This window comes from Prenolepis imparis, unplaced genomic scaffold (assembly GCF_030444845.1).
Source record: "Prenolepis imparis isolate NDT839.2.m4 unplaced genomic scaffold, iyPreImpa1.0 SCAF_1, whole genome shotgun sequence".
NCBI classification, from domain to species: Eukaryota; Metazoa; Arthropoda; class Insecta; order Hymenoptera; family Formicidae; genus Prenolepis; species Prenolepis imparis.
The window spans coordinates 14,400,243-14,420,253 of record NW_028141159.1 but is presented as its reverse complement, the minus strand read 5'-3'; the positions used below and the strand labels follow the sequence as shown (position 1 = coordinate 14,420,253).

The window sequence follows — 20,011 nt, the reverse complement described above, 5'->3', positions numbered from 1 at the left end:
TTTAAAAAGCTTCACCGCAGAAGGACGCCCAGGGGAGACATCGTACATTTTATGTCCCGCTCGAATCCGTTGATATATACTGATATATGATCGATTTTTGCGAGGCAATTTCAATCCAATCGAGGCAATTAGTCAACTTTACCTTCACATGTAATTTTTTTTCATTTTTCGTTACATAATTCGCGAATAATTAATATATGCTCTCTTTCTTTAAGTATATATTATGCTCATATTATTTTTAATGTTTCGTTAATTATTATAACGTTTCTTATATTTAAAATCTACTACAATAATTATAAAATGCACCTTTCTATAAATCGGTGTAAGCCTTGAAAATGTTGCTGTCTATCCCTTGAGGTGTCATTTGCGATGGCATGATAATCCTGTATGCATACAGAATGATCGATGAGTGCCTGTATAGTGTCAATTCGTGATAAAGGAGCCATGGCGGACCGGTCTCACAATGCCAAGGGCGATCATCGCGATCGTCCATAGTTGCTCTGACTTAAGGTCATAACAATCTAACGTGATGACATTACCAACTGAATTTCCAACTTTAGCACTGCAATCCCGTTACCACAACGCACGACACAAAGTTCCGGACTGTCCGCGGAACGGGCGGCGGAAAAGCGGGGACACCAGAGAATTGCATGAAGTTATTATTACCATAATTTTCGGCTAAATGCACTGCACAACTCACCGTTCCTGGTAAATTCAGCGTCGATGTTTGCCTACGTACGCGAACGGGATTACTCCGCTGTCGAGTTAGAAACGATTGCATTGCATTCGCGGACGCGAGCCACTTCATTATTTCTAATGGATCCTGAGCGGATTTTAATCGGATCGAAGCGTCGCTTTGCTAATTGTACACCAGAACATTCAGAAACTTCGCTTCTGCGTACCCACGTTTTTCATCTCAGCAACATATCTCAGTGATTATTAATTCATCCTACGATTAATAATTTCAATATCTTGTTCTACCTATATAAACGTATAATTAATATTTTTCACAGGAAACCCTTATGAAAAATGTACATATCTAATTTTAATAGTGAATTTTATAAGATATATTTACAACGGCACATATAATCTGCAATAACATAACAAATACATATATAATAGAACGTTTTATTCTCAATCATTAAGATTTGAGTGAATTATTTAAATTTTAAATTCAAATGCAAAATGATTTCGATCCTTTTTATTAACTTTTTCCGATTTTTATATTCGATAAGATTTACACAATTGTACGTTTCGATTATAAATTGATGTGACAATGACAAGCTAGTCGATCATTTCGATATACAGTGGGCAATTCAGTTCAATAAATCTCCATCAGCGGGTATGTAGCGGCCGCGTACACGTTGCAATTCCATGTGATAGACGTCAGAATAACGGTATAAAAAATGGTTGTATCGGGAACAACGATAACTAGGTGTCGTATCACGTTTCTGGATTTTCTCTTCCTTAATCGCACCGAAACACATGTGTGAAAGCGGACTTCTGTAACAAACTGGACACCTTTCTGTGCAATTTAACGGACCTCACGTACAAAATGCTGGGCTTAACCGTGATATATGTACCTCTAGAGAGTAGGGAGTTCACTGTGGAGGAGGGTAGCGCCGATAAGGAGTTGGTGAAGAGGTTGGAGGGTGTCGTGGCCCACTGGACCACCCAAATCAAAATAGCTCTCTCTGACCAGGAACAGGCAACTCCGCACGAGTTACTATGCCTCAACGACGAATATGACTTCTGGACTTATCGATGTAAGTGCTTACTCCTAAGGAAAGACATAGTAACTATATGAGGATAGAATTCGCGTTTCTTTGATAATATATATCCGCGAGATTTCCTAGGAGGGACGAAAGTTTCCTTTAATGCGGAACATTTTAGCGAAATCCCATTGTCATGTGTACCTTGTAGAATTACAAAGAAACTTATATCATTTTAGAACTTTTAATCGTAGTAAAGGGAGCGTAAAACGTGGAATTTTTTATGTTATTACGTTTTATCTATTTCGTATATATTTATAAAAAAAGCGACAACTTTTATTTCAAAGTTTTATTTGAGAAAATTTAATTTGACTGTGCCATAATATTGACTTATTTCAATAAACGATATTCTTTCTTTTTATCAGACGACAACCTGTGCGGCTTGAATCACCAGTTGCATAAAAGTACGGTGGGGCTCATTATTGACATATTATTGGCTGCACAGTCCACTTACGTACGGCAATTCCTGATGTTGAAGGACGAAATCGAGCACGGTACCGTCGAGGCAAAATCGAACATCGAGTTCCTGAGCATCCTGAAGGACACTTGTGCCGAGTTGAAAACTTGCACGACTCCCGCAAACGTGGCTCAATATCTGCCAAAAATGATGCATCTCTTCAGGACGATTTGGCTGAACTCCCCGTACTACAATACCCGCGAGAGGATAAGCAATCTCTTCAGCGCTCTCAGCAATGAGATCGTCGTCATGTGCAAAGACTTCATCAATCTAACAGACGTATTTGCGGGGCGGACAAGAAAAAGTATGAAGTTGTTGGATGAATGCATCAAATTGTGCAATGATTATAAGACTCTTTACTATAAGGTAAAAATTATGTAGACTTAATATTTTTAATATTAATATAATCTATAACTCTCTCTCTCTCTCTCTCTCTTAATATACATATAAACACACATTAAAATATATATATATATATATATATATATATAGGTATTAATATATATTTTAATGTGTGTGTGCGTAGGTATATTAATTATATCGAAAGATTAATATCGCATAGGGATACATTTTTAATATATAAAAATATTTTATGGAATAATGACATTTAATATATAAAAATATATAAAAATGTTAAATAAATAAAAGAAATGTTTTTGTAAAAGCAATGAATTCTATAAAATATTTTATAAAACTTAATTTATGCAAAAACTTTTTTAATTCATCTATAGTATACACATTTCATGTTAATACATAATTATTACATATTTCATCGACACTTTAAATTTAATTAAAACTTTTTCTTCAATTTTTGCTTATAAAGAAAAAAATATTTATCATATAACAGAAAATTAATTTAATTTAACTTTTATTAATTAAATGAGTTAAGTTATAATATAATAATGATATATTTTTACATATAGTTTTTAAACTTGACACATATTTATTTTAATAGTTAATACGTAAAAATACATTCCTCTAAAATACATATGAGTTTAAAAGTTGGCATGTGACCATATACACGAAAAGCATATAAAACGTACTTTATGCTATCTGCAAATTCACCTTCCACAAGCGGTGAGTTAAACTCCCATTAAATTATGTGTGCACAGTTACTTTAGCTACTTAGACCCCTCGTTGGACAACGTGAGGAGATGAAGCTCTCCGTTAATGCGGAAGAGTTACAAAGTGATTTCGGTTTTCAACAGTAATTATGATTGTAAATGATAATTTCAAGTGTAACGAGGCACAACCAACAAGAACTATCTCACAGAATAGTTTCCTGCGAGTTTAAAGTCACAAATAAACGATCGCCTTCGGTAACGCTAACGAAATTAAAATTTAAAGATGGAATAGCGTGCAATTTATCTTAGAGAAACGCTTCTCTTAAAAGTACAAAACAGTAAAATAAAAAAGAGCCTTTTCTCCAAGTAGAGATCGCAATATAACACCGACTTACGTTTTTCCCGTGGGCAGATAAGTCGGAATAGAGGTGGGAATTGGGAAACGGTGTGACGATACGCCGACTCTCCTGACTACTTGTTCTCGAGTTGCGCCACGGTTAGCACACCATGTGTGCCCGAAGGGATAGGTGACATGACTCCTTAGACTTTTGTGCAGAAATCCGTGTAATCGCATTACGTGCCGTTTTATGAGTCGCTAACGCGCGTGTTCACACTCCTTCGCATTCTTACATTCGAGGAGTTTTTTTCTAGATACATATATGTATATCCTGTGTAAACAAGCATTAGTAAAATATTTTTTCAAATATATTTTTAGATAATATTTTTGTGAATTATAATGCAGCGAATTCTCTCTTCTGTTTCATTATTTTTCTTAAGGCAGATCTCAAATTAAGCGAAGAACATTGCTTGTGTTACAAAATAGAGATTTTAATTTGCATTTTTGCGTCGAATAAAAAATCATATGATCTGATCTCTTAATAAAGTAAATTTTTTAAACACATTTTGTTCTATAATTTTCAGATTGCAAGCGCTCACATCAATCTCACATATTACCCCTGGGACTTAGACACGGAGAGTATATTTCGTTACATCGACGTTTTCATCGGCAGGTGTCAGGATATGATCGAGATTTGTCAAGCGATGATTGATTTTGCAAGGTTTAAATAATATACAGCGTAGAGACAAACAAGCAAAAATATACTACATATATATATTTTTTTTATGTTTTATTCGAACGATATTTTCTTTCAAAAAATGTAGCTGTCATATGCATTCAGAATAATTCAGATTTTATTTCTACTGTTTTCAATAAATGCGAGGTACTAATTTACGCAGTCATATTCGTGAATAACGACACAATTTTTCAACGACAGGTCGGACGAGACCGCTCAGATTTCAAGTCCCAAATTTAGCGGTACAAATGGTGAAGAGTACGAAAGAGTATGTCAAAAAATTGAAAGACTCTTCTTTGAAACTTTGAACAAAATCAAGGCCAGTTCGGATAAGATTTTCGCCGTTCACGATTCTACGTGGCATGATAATATGATCATATTTCGTAGCGAAATGAGGGATTTAGAGATAATGATTGAAAATTTGATAGCTACCGTTTTCATAGACGTTAATAACGTTCAAGAGGGAATTGAAGATCTGCGGAGCTTCTACAATTATTCGAATCGCAAGAATTTAAAGTCGCTATTTGATAGCAAAAATATCAGCGTAAGAAGGAATAAATAAATAAATAATAATATTAATAAATAATAATAATATTAGTAAATAAAATTCTTATTGTGAAAAAAAAATTGAAAATATCTACAAAAATGTGAAGTTCTTATTGCTTTATTCTAATAATTTCTTATCTACAAATTTTTATTTCTTATAACAATTTCTATTGTATAAAAAGGGAGATGTAAAATTTTATACAGAGAAAAGATATACATATTAAATTTATCGATTTATGTCGATATTCTGCGCAAATTCTAAATCGCTGAAGTAATAAGTAACATTCGAAACCACCAACTTTCAATATTTCTGCTCAGGTGTGGCAGATCTTTGCCGACGATATTCAACGGACAAAACAGGAGGTCCTGAACGAGAGGGAAGAATATCCTTCGCTTACTCCGTATTACGCCGGTAGAGCGTTGAATCTTCGTCTGAAAGGTGACCGTCTGCTATCGACGCGAAAGATGCTGGAGAAGGCCGAGTGGATGTCCTATTGCGCCATGAGCGAGGAGATCTATCATCAGGAAGACATCGTGATCAGATCCATCGAGGACTCCATGAAGGATCTGCACTTGAAATGGTTGCACGACGTCGGCGAAAATCCGCGCGCGAGGCTCGACCGTTGTTTGATACGGCGTAGCGATAGTAAATCCGGCTTTTTGGAATGTAATATCGACCCTAATATCCTGAATCTCTGTCGTGAGTGTTCCTATTGGATCAGCTTGCGATTCAACATACCTGTAAATATACAATTGATACATGACAAGTGGAGCACGCTGCACTTTATATACGAGAGTGTCCTCGCCGTCACGTTGGCATATAACAGGATTATCGAAGGTTCGCTGTGGTTTCAATAATTATGTGTCAAATGATTAGACCAAATAACTCATTACAGCTGATATTAGTAAAAGGTTTTCTCTTTTAGTGAGACAATGATATATATAGAGTAAAACTTTATTTCAACAAAAGTCTTTTAATGAAATTCAATGGTATAAGTATAATAAATTAATAATTGGTCAATTATTTTTGATGTTTTTTTAACAAAATTTTATATTTAACTATTTCTAATCAGAATTTTTCTAAAAATATATTGAGCTGAATATTATTAGAAGATGTAATTATATTATTCATTGCTATCTTTCTCGAATTATTCCAGATGTATTATAACATTGCATTTGATGATTTATTAAATATATCTTTAAATTTTTATATATATATATATATTTGCATAAATAAAATTGCATTATAATAATTGCATTATAATATTTGCATAAGTATTCAAAAATAAATTTAATTGCTATATATTCATGTGTTTGTACAGATACAGACATACATATATTAATTTATTTTTCTTGAGCTATATTGGATACGTATACTTCGATTAAAATGCGAATGCTTATGCAAATATTATGACACGATTTAAGGGAAGCACATGTCCATAATATGCGCGATAAAAGCGATATTCTCTGTCTTTGCAATCACATGGGATAATTTTCTCCCGTGGTAACAAAACATTCTTTCAACGTAGCGAAACTTGTATTTTTCAGCATTGTCGCTGACAGAACTTGCGCTGTTTCGCGAATTAATTCGGCAGCTCGACCGGAGGATCAATCCCGGCTTAACCAAGCTGACGTGGAACACGGATTACGTGGACGCGTATATTGAGGATTGTTTCAACGAAACGGCCAATGTACGCTTAGGGCCTCTTACCTTGTCCATGTGCGAAGTCCATGTAAATTCATGCAATATGTACGGGACGCCTCGCGGTAAAATTTAATTTTGAACTGCCCGAGAGAAGTCCTCTCGCTATCTACCTGCGTTTGAACAATTAATTACGAACTCTATGTAACACAGAAACGGAATAATTACGATGCGATGAATATGCGTATGTATAGGTAACGGAACATTGAACTCAGTAACATTAAGTTAAAGTCTCCTTACTATCCTCATTTTTTTCGAAATATTTATTATATTCTCTTTTCCCCATTATTCTTTCTCTTTTCAAGAAACGCATGAAATCACATAATTGGAGGGCAAACACAATTATCTATTAATTTAGTGCAATTTAAATAAACGGATGTTTATACGCGATAAACTTAATGGCATATGAATGAAATGGCAAATAAAAACGTTAAACGTTATTACTTGTCGTTTTAGCTTCAAGAGTTTATCGACACTTACAAGAACGCAAACTCCGAGATTATAAGAATCTGCGAGAATATCTGCGACACTCCACTGATCAAGTTAAGGGTTAATTACACATACATATTGTCCGCATTAAAAGAGGAGCTCTTGCACGTACGGTAGGATTTCCATTTCGCATAATGCTGCGGCAATTCCAGACTCGTGACTGAAACTTAACGCTTGGTAAACGAGCATCGGTCGAACTTTCTCACTTTCCAGAGACGAGACATTCCAAGTTATGACTCAAAGACTGGATATGATATTTCTATACATCATGGAGATTTATGAGGGCTTGCAACGTGCGATAGAAGAGGTACAGCTTTTTTAATGCAACTGCGAAACTGAGCAAATATAAGTATATCATTTTTTGTAATTATAGAAATAATTTGTTATTTTATTACTGTGTTATATAGTATATATTAATACTACTAAGAAATTATTTAAAAAAAAAAAAGATAAAAAAGGGGGCCAAGTTTGCGCGTCTAAAAAAACTGATGTACAAAAAATTTAATTCAATGAAAATAACAAAAAAAAAATATATATATGAGGCAAATTATTTTATTTTTTTAACATTTTCTATAAACTTCAGCAAGTGCCGCGAGGCAATTTGCTGGCTGGCAGCAAATGTCTGACAAGTTTATGTAAAGTTAAATCTTTTCCCGTAAAGACTTCGCAAACGTAAAAATGACCAAATAGCTTCGACGAAAGAATATTTGCGGAGAAAACGGTGTACGTTGCACGCCCGCAGGCTACACAAAGCAATTCTCGTCTAACTAAAGTTGGAGAACTAAAGGGCATACTTACGGCAGATTCGTGTTAAGATATGTCGTTCCGTAACGTGACTGCCACAGTGAGCACGTGCCTTCTCGGTTAATTCAAAAAGTCTCCAAAGAGTCGCACAGTCTCGCCGTAAGCGAGCATAACATGTTTGGTCTATTATCCTCTATCAGATCCATTATAATTTATCAATAAAATGATTAAGTTAATATCGTTAGAATATGGGTTACCTTAAATGAAAATATTTCATATAGGATATATCGGATATATTGCGTTTTTTAAAGAAGCATTATGATATACATGAGGTGAACATTTTTAATTTCGAAAAGTTTTAATTAAACTATAAGCTTCAGTACAGAACAATCTGCCCTAAATTAAATTTTCTGTATCAACTTTGGCATACTTTCTCAGGATTGATAAGCATTAATGAAATTTTTTTGACACCTGTGCGGTCACTTTAACTTATTTCAGCTTTTAAAATTATATTTTTTATAATTCTTTAGTACTTTAATTTTTCTCGCAATCTCTTTCGTAAATTAATACCTACATATATGTATATCTAATTTCTTTACTGCTTCTTCCTCCTCAGAGTCGTGCGGAATGGAAAGATTATTTGATCAAGATCGATACAGTAATTGAGGAAGCCATCAGGTTTTGTTTGAAGAATTCTTTAATGATTATGTTTGAAGCTGTTCATGGTGCTGATACGACAGGACCCTCACCCCTTCTATTGGTGCAAGCGGATATTATCGATAACAAAGTATGTTCGTAACTATCCATAATATGTTTAACATACCATGCAGCAGCGTATTACATACATTGTTCAACTATAAAGGTCTCGCATGTATAAGTAGATAATTTGGCATTTTCTAATCTGATAATAACGAAAATGCTCTATCTAATCATTTTAGAGCTTTGTTATAAAAAAGAAAATAATATATATACCTTTTCTAACTATTTTACTAATTTATTTAGGTAAACTTTGAACCAAGCCTTTTGGAGATAGCTACAGTAATAGGAAATATTTCGAATATTTTGTTGGAGCCCTTGAAAGATGTTTCGCGACTAGTTCAGAAGTTTAAAATGCTTCGAGACAAGAGCTTTCCCTTTCCAAAGTTGTACAAGGAGGACAAAGAGCTGATTGAACTCCAACAGAAACTCAATAACGGTCGTATCATGAAGCTTTCTATATACCTTCTCTTTTTTTAAAAATATTTTTCAATGATCTTTCCTACTTAATACATTATAATTAATATGCCTTCTAATGATATTCTTCATTGATAATTTTTATTATGTTCATGATAAATAGTACACTCTTATAGTAATTGTTAATCTATTAAAGAAGCAAACAAACTTGAGCTATTTTCTCATTGTCAGAAATGCAACATTTTTATGCTTTTATATCTTCTTTTAATAATGATTATCTATATATATAATTGATACAATCTGATGGATTATAGATAGAATTTAAAATTAATAGAATGTTAATTAACTTTAAATCGTTCTTTATCAGAAATCGTTATTAATTTAATTACAATTTTCACTCCAATTTAATTCTCCTAAAATTTAATAAGAATATATCTAATTTTAAATTAATATTTTAATTAATATGTAATAGCAAGATTTTTTTTTCTTTATCTATATTAATATTTATATATTCTTACTTATATTAATATATATATATATATGTATAATAATAAAATACTGCTCTTAGTAATATATATATACGCGGTCACTCTGAGTCAATTAAAAATGATTATTTTTATATTCATGCTATTAGAATAAACATAAGTACTAAATTAATTTGTCAATTTGCAGAAGTAAGTTATTGTTTTGCTCAAATGCAAAATTATCTCAAGATCTGGGAACCTTTCAAAGATATATGGGAAGTGAATAAAGATCTATATATTCAAAGGTAATGCAAAAAATAGTATTATTTAAAATAATGATCAAAATTTTTGTGCTTGCTAAAACTTTGAAAAGTTTGCTTAAAAACTGCATTATTTACATCTAATTCTATGTACTATCTAATTTATGTAAACAACTATTACAGTTGTACAATATTATAAAATTTATTTAAGGATTTTAGACTTTGATTTTTTCATGATCTCTCTCTTTCTTTTTCTCTTTCTTCAAACAAACAAAAAACATAAATAATCTACATTTATAATGTGATTTAATGCGTGAAATATCTATTTCATACATTTTAAGTATTTTTATCTTTACTTTATAAAGTTATTACATCTTTTTTACAAATTAGGTATGAAAAGTTGAAACCAACAGCGGCATCTTTTGATGCGGATATAAGTAAATACATCGATGTGGTGAATAGCGTTCAACTACAGGAAACAATGACGACAGTACATTTCCTCGATATAAATTCTGATGGATTGAAAGCCACCATCATCGAGCAGTGTTCAATTTGGCAACAGAAGCTCACCGCACTTTTGTTACGTATGACCGATGCAATGGTCCACCACATTTATCATTACATCGCTGAAAATTCCACAAAGTTAGTTGTCTGCGTGATTGTTTGAATCAAATTTTTCAAAGTAAAAAGAACATTTTTCCGCTTAGAATTAGAAAGAATTTGATACAGAAAAGAGATAATAGAAAAATATTTTTTATATCAAAGATGTTTAGTTATATATTTCTACTTGAAAAGTTTTAATAAACTTTAAAAAAAATTAGTTGAAAGATATTAAATTACATACATAGCTATTTTTACAGATAAAATTAATGGAAAAATATATCTTAATTATTGATATTTTTAATTATCAGTATTTAAATATCTATATTTATATAAAGATAAATTTAAAGAAAAAAAAATTTATTTTCATTCATTTTAATTCAAAAGAATTAACTGTGTCCGCAAGTTTGCAAATCATTTTTATGCTCATTACTCTGTACTAAAAATATTTTTATTTTCAGAATTTGCGCGTGATTATATTCCTCTCTATAGCATAATTGAATCTTTCAGTTATATTTGTTTTCAGTGTTTTCGATCGATACTATTAATGTAAATTTTCTCACGCCGAGCGGAACATTGGAGAGGCGTTGCTCGCAAGGCGTTGCTCCCATAAATCCTGTCACAAGGTCTTTTTGAATTTCGAACTGAATCGTACGTGAATTCATTCGTTTGCAGAATAATGAAGGAACCGACGAATCTCATCAGCATGCAATCCGCGCTGCAATTGTTCGAGAGGCTCACCGCCGAGATTCCGAAAGAGGAGGAAGAGTTTCCTAAGATCCAGGAGCAGTTCCAAACTTTGGGTAAATCTTTAAATGTTTTCTTCGTGTTAAATAAGAAGGTCGATGCACCATAAAATCAGCGGATCTTAAGATCGCAATCTACTATCTATTGCTCAAGAATGTGTAAAATGATCTATATAAGATTTACAAATATCTGCTTTGCTTGAGATAATCTCAGACTTTAAGTTTATTACGTATAAACTCTAAACGGATATCGATTATTTTCAACTATCAACATATATTCATATAATTACGTATATTAGATCAGAGAAGAGGAATGCTTAATAATTTTCAGAAAAATACGAGGTACCATTAACTTACGAGTTCAGAAGAAAATTAAAAGACATCAACCGTTCTTGGGCGGCTTACTTGGAGTTACTTGCCACGTGCGAAGTTACCCTGCTTGAAAAAAAGGTACGGCATTTCCTCGATATAAAAGAGAACTTCTAGGAACTTTGTAATAAAAAATAGAGTTAGTCCGTCGGCGTTGACGTCGATGCTAACTAAGAGGAAAATGTGATGTCAATTAATTACTTTCTCAATTTTGACGTTACTTCGTCACATCTAAAGAATTTTTATAGAATCTGAAAAATTAGTTTTGCATAACAGAAACACTTTAATATTTGCAGGATTTAAATTATTTAATAAAAAAGCAAAAAAAATTCTTTTTATGTATTTTATATTTGTGCTTGCAATTATTAAGAAAAAGTAAAAACTTTTTCTTAAAAATTAAATAACTTAATATGTTGTTATTTATATTCTTTTTCGTATATAAGAAAAAGATACTAGAATCTTATAATCATTTTTATCGTAATAATTTGGATTATCTTTTCACAATATTGTTTTAACATAATCGCAGGAAGAGTTTAAACAAATATTGCTGACTGACGCGACAATGTTCGAAGAAGATGTATCCTCTGTGGTGCGTAGATTTAAGGATACCGGACCCTTCACGTCTGATTGGAATTCAAAGAGTAAATTGATTAACATGTTCTCATTAAATGTAAATCTATGTTTATTCTGAAATAGCACTGAGTCGTTGCATAAATCAATTATCTTGTACTATAGCTCTTTTCGAGCACAACGTATACCTTCGTGGTGCAACATATATTTCGGATTAAATTAATTTTACAATCTATATTAGATTTGCAAAACAATAAATAAGATAAAGTAAAAAACATTTATAATTTTAAATTTTAAGAATGTGCTTGTGCAATTTATAAATAGAACGGCAAGAGAGTAGAAGAAAAAAAAAATATAAAAAGCATGTAGAATATTTAAAAAAATATTTTTAACGATACTCTGTTTTAAAATTTATTTGTTATACAATTATATTAAATGTTTTTAAAAACTTTGCATTAAATAATAACTTTGACCATTATTTGTGACATTGTCTGCATGAAAATTTGAAGGGAATAGAATAAAAAACCCTAATGATCGCTTTTACTACTGCAGATACAAGCCTCTTATTTATTCATAACACGTTTAACTGTTTTAAATGCGTTTGTCAATACTAGACTAGTTTATTCTTTCATGAAACTTCGCTTGTACAAAACGTACGAGCAACCATTACTAAATAATTCCATATATATTTGGAGGTACACACAAATGTTAGATAACTAATAATCACAGAAAAGTAGATTGATTTCAGATCATCAGATATTATTCAGCTAGAATATTTACTCATTTTAGTATTGACATTGCAATTATTTTACCTTATTATTATTGTGTACTGCATTTTACTTTATTAGTATTATTATTATTATTGTTGTTGCAGACGCTTTAAATTGGCTAGCAATCTTCTGGAAAGATATTTATTCCTTAAAAGACAGAGAAAGCTTATTAAAATCACAATTAACCACTTTTGGCATAAATTATCCAGATTCTCAAGAGCTCGCTCAACTCAATAAAGTAAATGTCTCATTTGTCGCTCAAATGTCATTCTCTCATCTTTGTATTAATCTTACGTACTTATACAACTCTTCAACATTTTTCTACTTGCGAAGGATGTAGCCGTGATCGAATTGGTGTGGCAATTGACGGACGAATGGAACGATGCTTGGGAACGCTACAAAACCGGAAATTTCTGGACGATAGAATTGGAAGAGATGGACGCAACCGCTAATCTCCTCCTCCGGAAACTTACAAAACTCAGCAGAGAACTCAAAGAAAAGAACTGGGAAATTGTCGAAAATATTAGGTGCGACCCAGTTAAAATCGAATTTCGAACGCGCAGTAAATATGTACCGTTTTCGTGAATTTTTCACGAAGCAAAGTAGCGTTTGCGATTGCCATCCTTTAACAGCATGTCAATTTATCGCTTGCCAAAAACCAAAAACCGATCGGTTGCGTTATAAACTGCGCTCGTGCGATGGATGGCCATTTTTCAAAATGACAGCAAGATGAGAGGGATCACACACGAGAACGTAATCGATGAAAATTGTCGTTGATTGAAATGTACGTTGCTTGTAACATCGAATATTATATCAAATGAATTAATCTTTTAAACTTGTTATGGTAAAATACTCATAACAGCTTGTGTGGTGAGTATAACGAGAAGAGTAAGAAATAGTTTGTCAAGTTTTTACAAGTTTGGAAAATTCTATACATATATGTAAGAGTAAGCAACGATAAAAATAATCGTTTTTCGCTTGAACGATGTGTATTTTGACCGACGCTGTACTTTGCAAAAAATAATGCAAAGGATAACTATAGCTTATATCCACATATTACACAGCGACGCTTATTAACTTCTGCATCGCTAAAACGTATAATTTACGTGAACTTATCGACCACACTTGTGCCACTCCTTTCGACGATACTTTCTGAAACTAACGAAGTGCACGCTCCACAAATGGTTATGTAACTTTTCAGCAGCTACAATTCAACCTAGTTTACTAAACAAGAGAAAATGGGAAAAAACTATACGCGCGCAGAACCCGCTGTTTGTGCATACAAAAGAAAAAGTATTCTTTATGCAATGGAAAGAATTGCAAGAAATTTTCCGTATGAGTTTTGAATATCAGAAATTATATTTTTAAATAATGTTTTAAGTTTATTTTTAAATAAAAATTCTTATTTTATTGTTATCAAATATTCACATAAACAATTACATTCTTTCAACAATTTACGCGAGTGAAATTAATGTCGTAAAGGTGATTACCTTACAAATAAATTACAAATTTATAAATATATACATACCTATATCTTTAACTTGTAATAAATTTTATATTATTTAGAAAATAAAAAACGTAGGTAATTATTCTATATATAAATTTATTATATAAAAAAACCTTGTTTCGCAGGTTGAATGTCGATAAATTTCGACGCACATTACCGTTGATAACGGTACTGAAGAATTCGGCGATGAGACCGCGACATTGGAAGCAGGTCAAAGATACCATCGATCGAGACTTTGATGAAACGTCGGAGGATTTTACTTTGGATGCGATTATTAAAATGCAAATGCATAATTTCGCGGAACAAATTAGAGAAATTTCGAACGCGGCCACGATGGAACTCACCATTGAAGTTGTGAGTCGATAAAACAATGCATATACGAATTGTACAATATATTAATTGCGAGGCACTACTTTACGAGATAATACATGCGCAATTATTTAGGGACTCGAACGTATTAAGGATACTTGGGAAACGATATCGATCACGATGGTTCCATACAAGGATAAAGGAATATATAGATTAAAAGCTATAGACGACATAATGCAAACTCTGGAAGATCATCAGGTGCAGCTTTCATCCATGAAGTCAACGAAGTACATTGCATTCGCTAAATTAACTTTTGTGCTTACATTTCTAACGATTTTGTTGGACTTGAGTAGACTATATATTGAATTTTTCTAGATTCGTCGAATCATTTGTCCAAGAGGTCGATTTCTGGGAACGAGCACTGTCGACGATCGAAGAAGTTTTGGAAATGGTACTGGTGGTACAAAGAGAATACGTGTATCTGGACACTATATTCACTACGGAAGACATAAAAAAACAACTCCCAAAGGAGGCCGACGATTTTGACAAAGTGACGAGCGAGTTGACTGAACTTACATCAAGGATGGCTTCCTATCGTTTGGCACTACCAGCCACTCATAATCCACGTATGTATTATCTTATCAAAGAGACTATTACAAGAGAAATATTATCCATAGTATTATTTTAACAAAATATAAAATTATTGCAACAAGAAATCCTAATTAAATATTAAAAGAATGATATAAATTCTCGTTTTTCCTCCATATATACATGTATGCAGAAATGAAAATTTAACGGCAATTTAATTCTCTGAAAGAAATAATGTTATAATTTAATTTTACATCTGCAATTATTATACTCATCAAAATTTTAAATGGTCTCAAATACTGAAATCCTGATACCTTACGAGAGAATATATAATATTATATCAATGTATATTATATCGAACTCGTCATATATTTTTTCAGTATATACATATATAAAAGCTCGAATTATCGCAAGGATTATTATACCTTATTATAATAGCTTCTTTTATATACATATATATTATATATTATAATATGTATTAAAAAATATGCATATAAAATTATTATATTAGAATTAAAGATAACTTACATTCTATGTAAAAAAGAAACAAGGCAAAATATTTTTTGTTTAATTAATAAAATCTTGCAAACTTCTTTTTAATTAAAGAATGTAAAGATTTTATATATAACAATATAAACATTCATCAGCCAGATACTAAATTTAATGCGACGTTTTCAGAATAAAACATTCAATAAGGTATTTGTAAAATGCAATTAACTAATGAAAAAAGTATTACTGAACCAGATATATATTCCGCATTTATCGTGCACGATCATTCTGAGCGTTAAACTAGGATTAAAATTATTTAAGCTACGTCCGAGCCAGGGTATTAATGTAAATGGATACGTACAAACCGCCTGTGTCGGCTTCCGGCGCTAAAAAAAAAAAAAAAGAAAAAAGAGAAAAACGGGGGAAAAAAAAGATAAAAAATCGAGCGACGAGCCGACGCGTACGCGTACTGTAAAATAATGTAAATCTATTCTATTGAAAGCATTTGCATTTTTCCCCCTCTTCCTTGCTCTCCGTCCCGGCGATCCTGTTAGCTGGCTTGCTGGAAATCCTGAACAAACTCAATGACAAGTTGGAGGCGTTGCAGTTGGCGCTCGAGCAGTACCTGGAGAACAAGAGACGCATATTTCCGAGACTCTACTTCATCTCAAATGATGATATACTAGAGATCCTCGCGCATTCTAAAAAACCGGACCTCATACAGCCCCATATCAGGAAGCTCTTTGCGAACATCAAGTCCTTGAAGCTCAGCAAGGTAAGTCTCCGTCGCTTTATTCTCCTATATTTGCTTCCTTTATGTAAGCGCATTGTCTCGAGACTCTTAATATTGCATCTTTCCGCCCTAAGTCGCTGACTGGAAAATATGTGGCTGACGGCATGTACTCGAACGATGAAGAGTATGTCGAATTTGTCGAACCGGTCCTCTTGGAGGGTCAAGTCGAACTTTGGCTGCGCAATATCGGTGAGTTCGTTTTTTTTTTTTTTTTAATATATATATTTCACGAGAAATGAAGATTGATATTTTATCAGATACTTGCGAACAACAAAATGCGAAAAATTAAAAAAAAGCGACTCGCAATCATCTCGGTGTAGCTTTAAAATCCGATATTCTTTCATAACAAACGCGCATAATAGTTACCATTCTGTGAATTTAGGTATATATCCCTATAAATTCTGTTTCCTGTTATCTCTCCGAAATCTACACGCGTACACAAAACGCACGCTGAGGAAATATATATACGCGAGAATTTATAAGATCATAAATTGCTTTTTGCAAAATCGAAAGAGGCGGTTTCGCTTCCTCATCTGAAATATAGAAGCGACAAAATTCTTTCGCATGCACGTCGCGGGAAAGATCAGCGACGTGTGAACATGGACTCATCAAATATTTACAGTATCCCGCAGTGTGTTCAGCGCGGGGAAGCGAGTAGCGTTTACAACGCAACGGTTCGGTCGTTGCGTAAATAAAAGCCGGCGCTGGAAAATTGGCCATAATTTATGCTCAATTCCGACGTTGGTCCACAACTGCCGTAAATTACCCTATACCCGCGTGCAGATCAGCGTACAACTTCGATTTCTGTTTGCGAGAGATAAAAATGCGCGAGCGAAATAGCGCGCGCGCAGGGAAATAGGGGGTGACGAAGGGGGATGAAAGGCGCGGCGAGGAAGTGAGCGTGAATAAAACGCGGGTGGTAATTGCAGAGGCCGCGATGAGAGTGATCCTGCGCGAAGTGTTGAGGCAGTGTCGGATAGCCCTGCGAAAAATGCTCGCGAAACGCGACAGGTGGGTGAAAGAGTGGCCGGGCCAGCCGGCTATTACGTCCACTCAGATTCAATGGACGAGCGACTGCACGCGCGCCCTGCTGCACTGCAAGTGAGTACTCCGGCCTTGCCTATGAGAAATTTAGCTACGTTAGTTATGAAACGTGAGGGAAACGCGAACTGGGGTTCGCGACTCGAGCTTTTGAAAGACGCGACGAAGTGCGGTGCGGAAAGGATAGAGAAAAACGGGATGAACGTGAGGCCGGTTCTGACGGACGCTGAAAGACGGTTGAGGAAACGAGAAAAGATCTCTTCACACGTACACACACGAGTGCAAGCGCATATATACTCACACACACAAATACATACACATAAATGCACGTGGGAAGGGGTGGTAAAATGATCATGGAAGAAGACAGGAGACACGGCAAGTCTAATAAGAGAAATTTTGCATATTCTACGTCTGGTCCTGCGATCCGGCGACGGCATCCTTCCACCTTCTCCCTTATTTGCATATACTAGCCGTACCGCGAATAATTTAACCCGCACCTATAGTCGGGCATATCCCTACCTACCGAATAAAATCCCTCCCGTCCCGGGACTCTCGCCTGTAACGCTTGTATTACGCGAGGCCCAACGTACCTTTCCGTTGCACTCCGGCGCCTCGGAAAAAGGGATGCCAAGGACAACGCGCATGGTTGGATAAATAGAGATGAGCTGCACGGCGAAAAATAATATCGCTAAAAGTGCATCGCATGTTGCATTGTCCTTTTACATTTACGTTGTTGCATAAATCTTACATTAAAGTCTGAAGTTTTATTTTGATAATTTTTTAAAAGAAAAACGACAACCATATATACAATGCGCAATATAATTAATGCGAGTGTATAATATATATATATATATATATATATATATATATATATGTTATACACACTCGCATTACTTTAATAATATTTTTAAAAACGTCGTTATTGAGTTAATGAGATAGCTTTTCTCAAAGCTTTCTAGAGACTCTTGAAAACGAGTAGATTAATTATGTATCAGGCAGAGTAACTGCGAAATGGTATGTTAGCTATGTATTTCACAATCCAATTAAGTTTTATTTGATTTACCCTCGTACTCAAGAATGGTAGACTCGAAGAAGCCGTTGCAAAGACTGAGAAAGAAACAGAATCAAACGTTAGACAAGTACTCGGAAACTATACGAAGTGATCTGAGCAAACTGGATCGACTAAAGTTCAAGGCTATTGTTGTTATCGAGATACACGCGAGAGATGTCATCGAAAAAATGTACAAAATGAGTGAGTCAATTCGTATATTCTTCTACAATCATTCTTTTATCATTAATTCAACGCTATTTGTTACACATATTTGTTTTTGCAAAAATATACTCAACATACACTCGGATGTACAGCCAACAAATTATGGACCATTTTATAGAACCATTGCAACCGCATCACGTTCTAGCGTTATATCGTTGGCGATACGATACACTATAGTAGGAAAATACCGTTGCATCCCCTAGTAAATTTGTATATCGATGGTATTTCGAAGAGAATCCTTACAGAAATATACATGTATGACAGCGAGAGTTTATTTTCTGAAAAATATAAAGTTGGCGAAAGTTTACGAAAAAAATTCTATTTTTCTCATAATAATTCTTTAGTTTGCAATATCAATCTTTTGCAATATGTAATTTTCGTTAATATATATAAGAACAGTCTCGCGATTTAAAATAATACAAACTTTACATTAAAATTATTTTTATTATTAAGAATCGCGAATCGATAGTGTATCTTTTTCTGTCATCTTATAAAATTAAAAGAAAAAAATAATTCTTTCCATGTAATACGCGCTAATATTATAAAATAATATTTTAAACTCTACGTGTAATATTTCTTATATTATTTTATTTATATATACTTTCTTTGCTACTTTAATCCAGAGAGAAAATAAATAGAACCAGAGAAAAAACGGGAGCAAACTTACTTTTCAAATTTTTCAGATTGCAGAGATGTGTCTGCTTTCGAATGGCTGTCGCAGTTAAGATTTTATTGGGATACAGACATAGACGATTGTATTGTCCGACAAACAAACACTCACTTCATATATGGTTACGAGTATCTAGGTAATACCGGAAGACTTGTAATAACGCCTCTGACAGACCGGTACGTTTCCCTCAACGTTTAGCTTAATTACATAGCAAGAAATGTTAGATAATTGTCTTACGCAATAATTATTTTTTAATCATATTTATTTTACATTTCTTTTAGCGAGCAAATTTTCTTGAGAGAAAATAGTAATAATTTATTTTTCAAGAAAAAACTTGATATTCTTTCGTTACTAATATTTTTAACATTAAATACACTTTAATATAAAACGGAAAATTATTTTACTGTATATTTAGATACATTTCTTATGTAATATTTAGTTAGTCATAAAAAAGTTAGACGTTTTATGTCAGTTAAACTAAAAATAAAATAAAAAAACGAAGGGCTCTGGTATTGAATATCCAACTAACGGGAAATAGGCTA

General features: G+C 33.3%; 1 protein-coding gene across 1 annotated transcript in view; it reads left to right on the top strand.

Annotated features, from left to right (window-relative positions):
• The window catches only part of Kl-2 (dynein heavy chain 2, axonemal kl-2), a 44,272-nt gene that overhangs the window by 3,551 nt on the left and 20,710 nt on the right, over positions 1-20,011 (top strand). The window contains exons 4-28 of the mRNA XM_083031806.1: positions 1,497-1,766; positions 2,138-2,595; positions 4,215-4,351; positions 4,568-4,910; positions 5,231-5,750; positions 6,461-6,603; positions 7,071-7,216; positions 7,317-7,410; positions 8,464-8,634; positions 8,850-9,042; positions 9,693-9,789; positions 10,135-10,386; positions 11,020-11,147; positions 11,422-11,540; positions 11,986-12,100; positions 12,904-13,037; positions 13,133-13,326; positions 14,432-14,660; positions 14,751-14,902; positions 14,991-15,241; positions 16,247-16,467; positions 16,560-16,674; positions 17,415-17,586; positions 18,603-18,778; positions 19,483-19,645. Of these exons, the coding sequence (XP_082887932.1) occupies positions 1,497-1,766; positions 2,138-2,595; positions 4,215-4,351; positions 4,568-4,910; positions 5,231-5,750; positions 6,461-6,603; positions 7,071-7,216; positions 7,317-7,410; positions 8,464-8,634; positions 8,850-9,042; positions 9,693-9,789; positions 10,135-10,386; positions 11,020-11,147; positions 11,422-11,540; positions 11,986-12,100; positions 12,904-13,037; positions 13,133-13,326; positions 14,432-14,660; positions 14,751-14,902; positions 14,991-15,241; positions 16,247-16,467; positions 16,560-16,674; positions 17,415-17,586; positions 18,603-18,778; positions 19,483-19,645 (4,993 nt within the window). The remainder of the gene's footprint in view (positions 1-1,496; positions 1,767-2,137; positions 2,596-4,214; positions 4,352-4,567; positions 4,911-5,230; positions 5,751-6,460; positions 6,604-7,070; positions 7,217-7,316; positions 7,411-8,463; positions 8,635-8,849; positions 9,043-9,692; positions 9,790-10,134; positions 10,387-11,019; positions 11,148-11,421; positions 11,541-11,985; positions 12,101-12,903; positions 13,038-13,132; positions 13,327-14,431; positions 14,661-14,750; positions 14,903-14,990; positions 15,242-16,246; positions 16,468-16,559; positions 16,675-17,414; positions 17,587-18,602; positions 18,779-19,482; positions 19,646-20,011) is intronic.